Raw genomic sequence first — 1,544 nt, 5'->3', positions numbered from 1 at the left:
ACACTTTCAAATTTATCAGAATATTTGGGCTGAAGATTGGAATAGTGAAGTTTTCGTTCGCTTAACCATGAAACGATTCGTACCCAATTAATTAAAGGCTTGTTTTGTTTGTGCTTTTCCCTCCGGTTTTTTGTTCTATGTGTGCCATAAATATCGCCATCCGTTTTAGAGAAAAATTTGTAGTTTAGAATCAGTAGTTCTTTGACTGCTGTTTCTGAATTTTCAGTATGTTGGAGAAGCAACTCAATTGCTAATCCCTTATATTTATGATATATATATATATATATATGCACGCACACACACACATATATATGCACAAATAATATTATCATTAAAGGCATGAAATTGTAAAGATTTTTTGGATGACCATTTTCCTGTATCTGTCCTCTTCCTTTCTTTGCTTAGCTGCTGACTTATTTGCTCAAGCTTTTCCCTGCGCTCTACTTCCAATGGATGGATTGCTTCTTCACCATTTGCTTTTTTCACCTTTTGTTCTATCTTGCCATCTTTACTTTGTTTCCAGTCCTTTAGGACATTTTCCTTGCATTACTCATACTCACATCTTATCCTATGTTTATTTCAGAGCCGTACGGCCTGTATTTTGTTTGTATACTGTATATTTTATTTTGTTTGTGTTATCATATCAGGACCACTACCTTTGTTGTTTGTTAATCATATCAGTACCACTACCTTTGTTGTTTGTTTTTGTCACTGTCTTGAACATTCATTCACTATTCCCAGCAATTTTTAACTGTTGACACCACCAAAAATGATCAATATTATCCTTAAAGGCATGAAATTGTAAGGATTATTTGGACAATAACTAATGAGCACATCCATATCTTAAGTGTGTTTCCTGTTTGTTCCTATTTATATATATCAAATTTCCAAAAATTAAATGGAAACAAAGTTAAATTCACACTCAGGACACATATTGCTCATTCCTTGTCAGTTATCATCCAAAAAATCTTTACATCTTCACACCTTTAATGATAACTTATTCATTTTTTGTGGTCTCAACAGCAAGACGTTGTGGGGAATAGTGAGTAAATGTTGAGGACATGTGTGTGTATGTGTGTACACACACATTATCAAACACATGTACTGAACATATATGCTTCATGAATTTGCCGGTAGGTAACACCTGGCACTTTGAGAGAGTATTCTCCACCTATAGTGTTAAAAAATACTGCAATTCAGAAGGCTTTCAGCAGTATATATACTTTAAGTATTATATACATATTGTTAATATATGTATGTCTGTATGTATGTGTGTGTACTCATGAGGAAGAAGCTGAAAGTTATATCATCTAACTAACCATATCTATGTTTTTTCTTCTGCCAGGTAAAATTAGCTGCTATTGTACTAGGGATGTTACGTGAACATAATTTTGATTTTGTTGATGTTATTCGAGAAGAGTCATTTAAAGCTCTAAAGGCTACAATTAAGCAGGTGAGTTTTCATTGGTGTCTACCTTGAAACCAACCATTTCTTTTCAAGAATAAAGCATTTTATATATGTATATATATATATATATATATAT

General features: G+C 32.6%; 1 protein-coding gene across 1 annotated transcript in view; it reads left to right on the top strand.

Moving 5' to 3' along the window:
* Positions 1-1,544, top strand: part of LOC106871767 (vacuolar protein sorting-associated protein 54) — a 434,878-nt gene that overhangs the window by 123,471 nt on the left and 309,863 nt on the right. Inside the window, exon 11 of the mRNA XM_052971965.1 lies at positions 1,346-1,453. Coding sequence (XP_052827925.1) covers positions 1,346-1,453 — 108 coding nt within the window. The remainder of the gene's footprint in view (positions 1-1,345; positions 1,454-1,544) is intronic.

The sequence above is a fragment of the Octopus bimaculoides genome, chromosome 11 (assembly GCF_001194135.2).
Source record: "Octopus bimaculoides isolate UCB-OBI-ISO-001 chromosome 11, ASM119413v2, whole genome shotgun sequence".
Taxonomy (NCBI): domain Eukaryota; kingdom Metazoa; phylum Mollusca; class Cephalopoda; order Octopoda; family Octopodidae; genus Octopus; species Octopus bimaculoides.
Note: the sequence above shows the minus strand (reverse complement) of the source record. Positions and strands in the feature narration are given on the sequence as shown.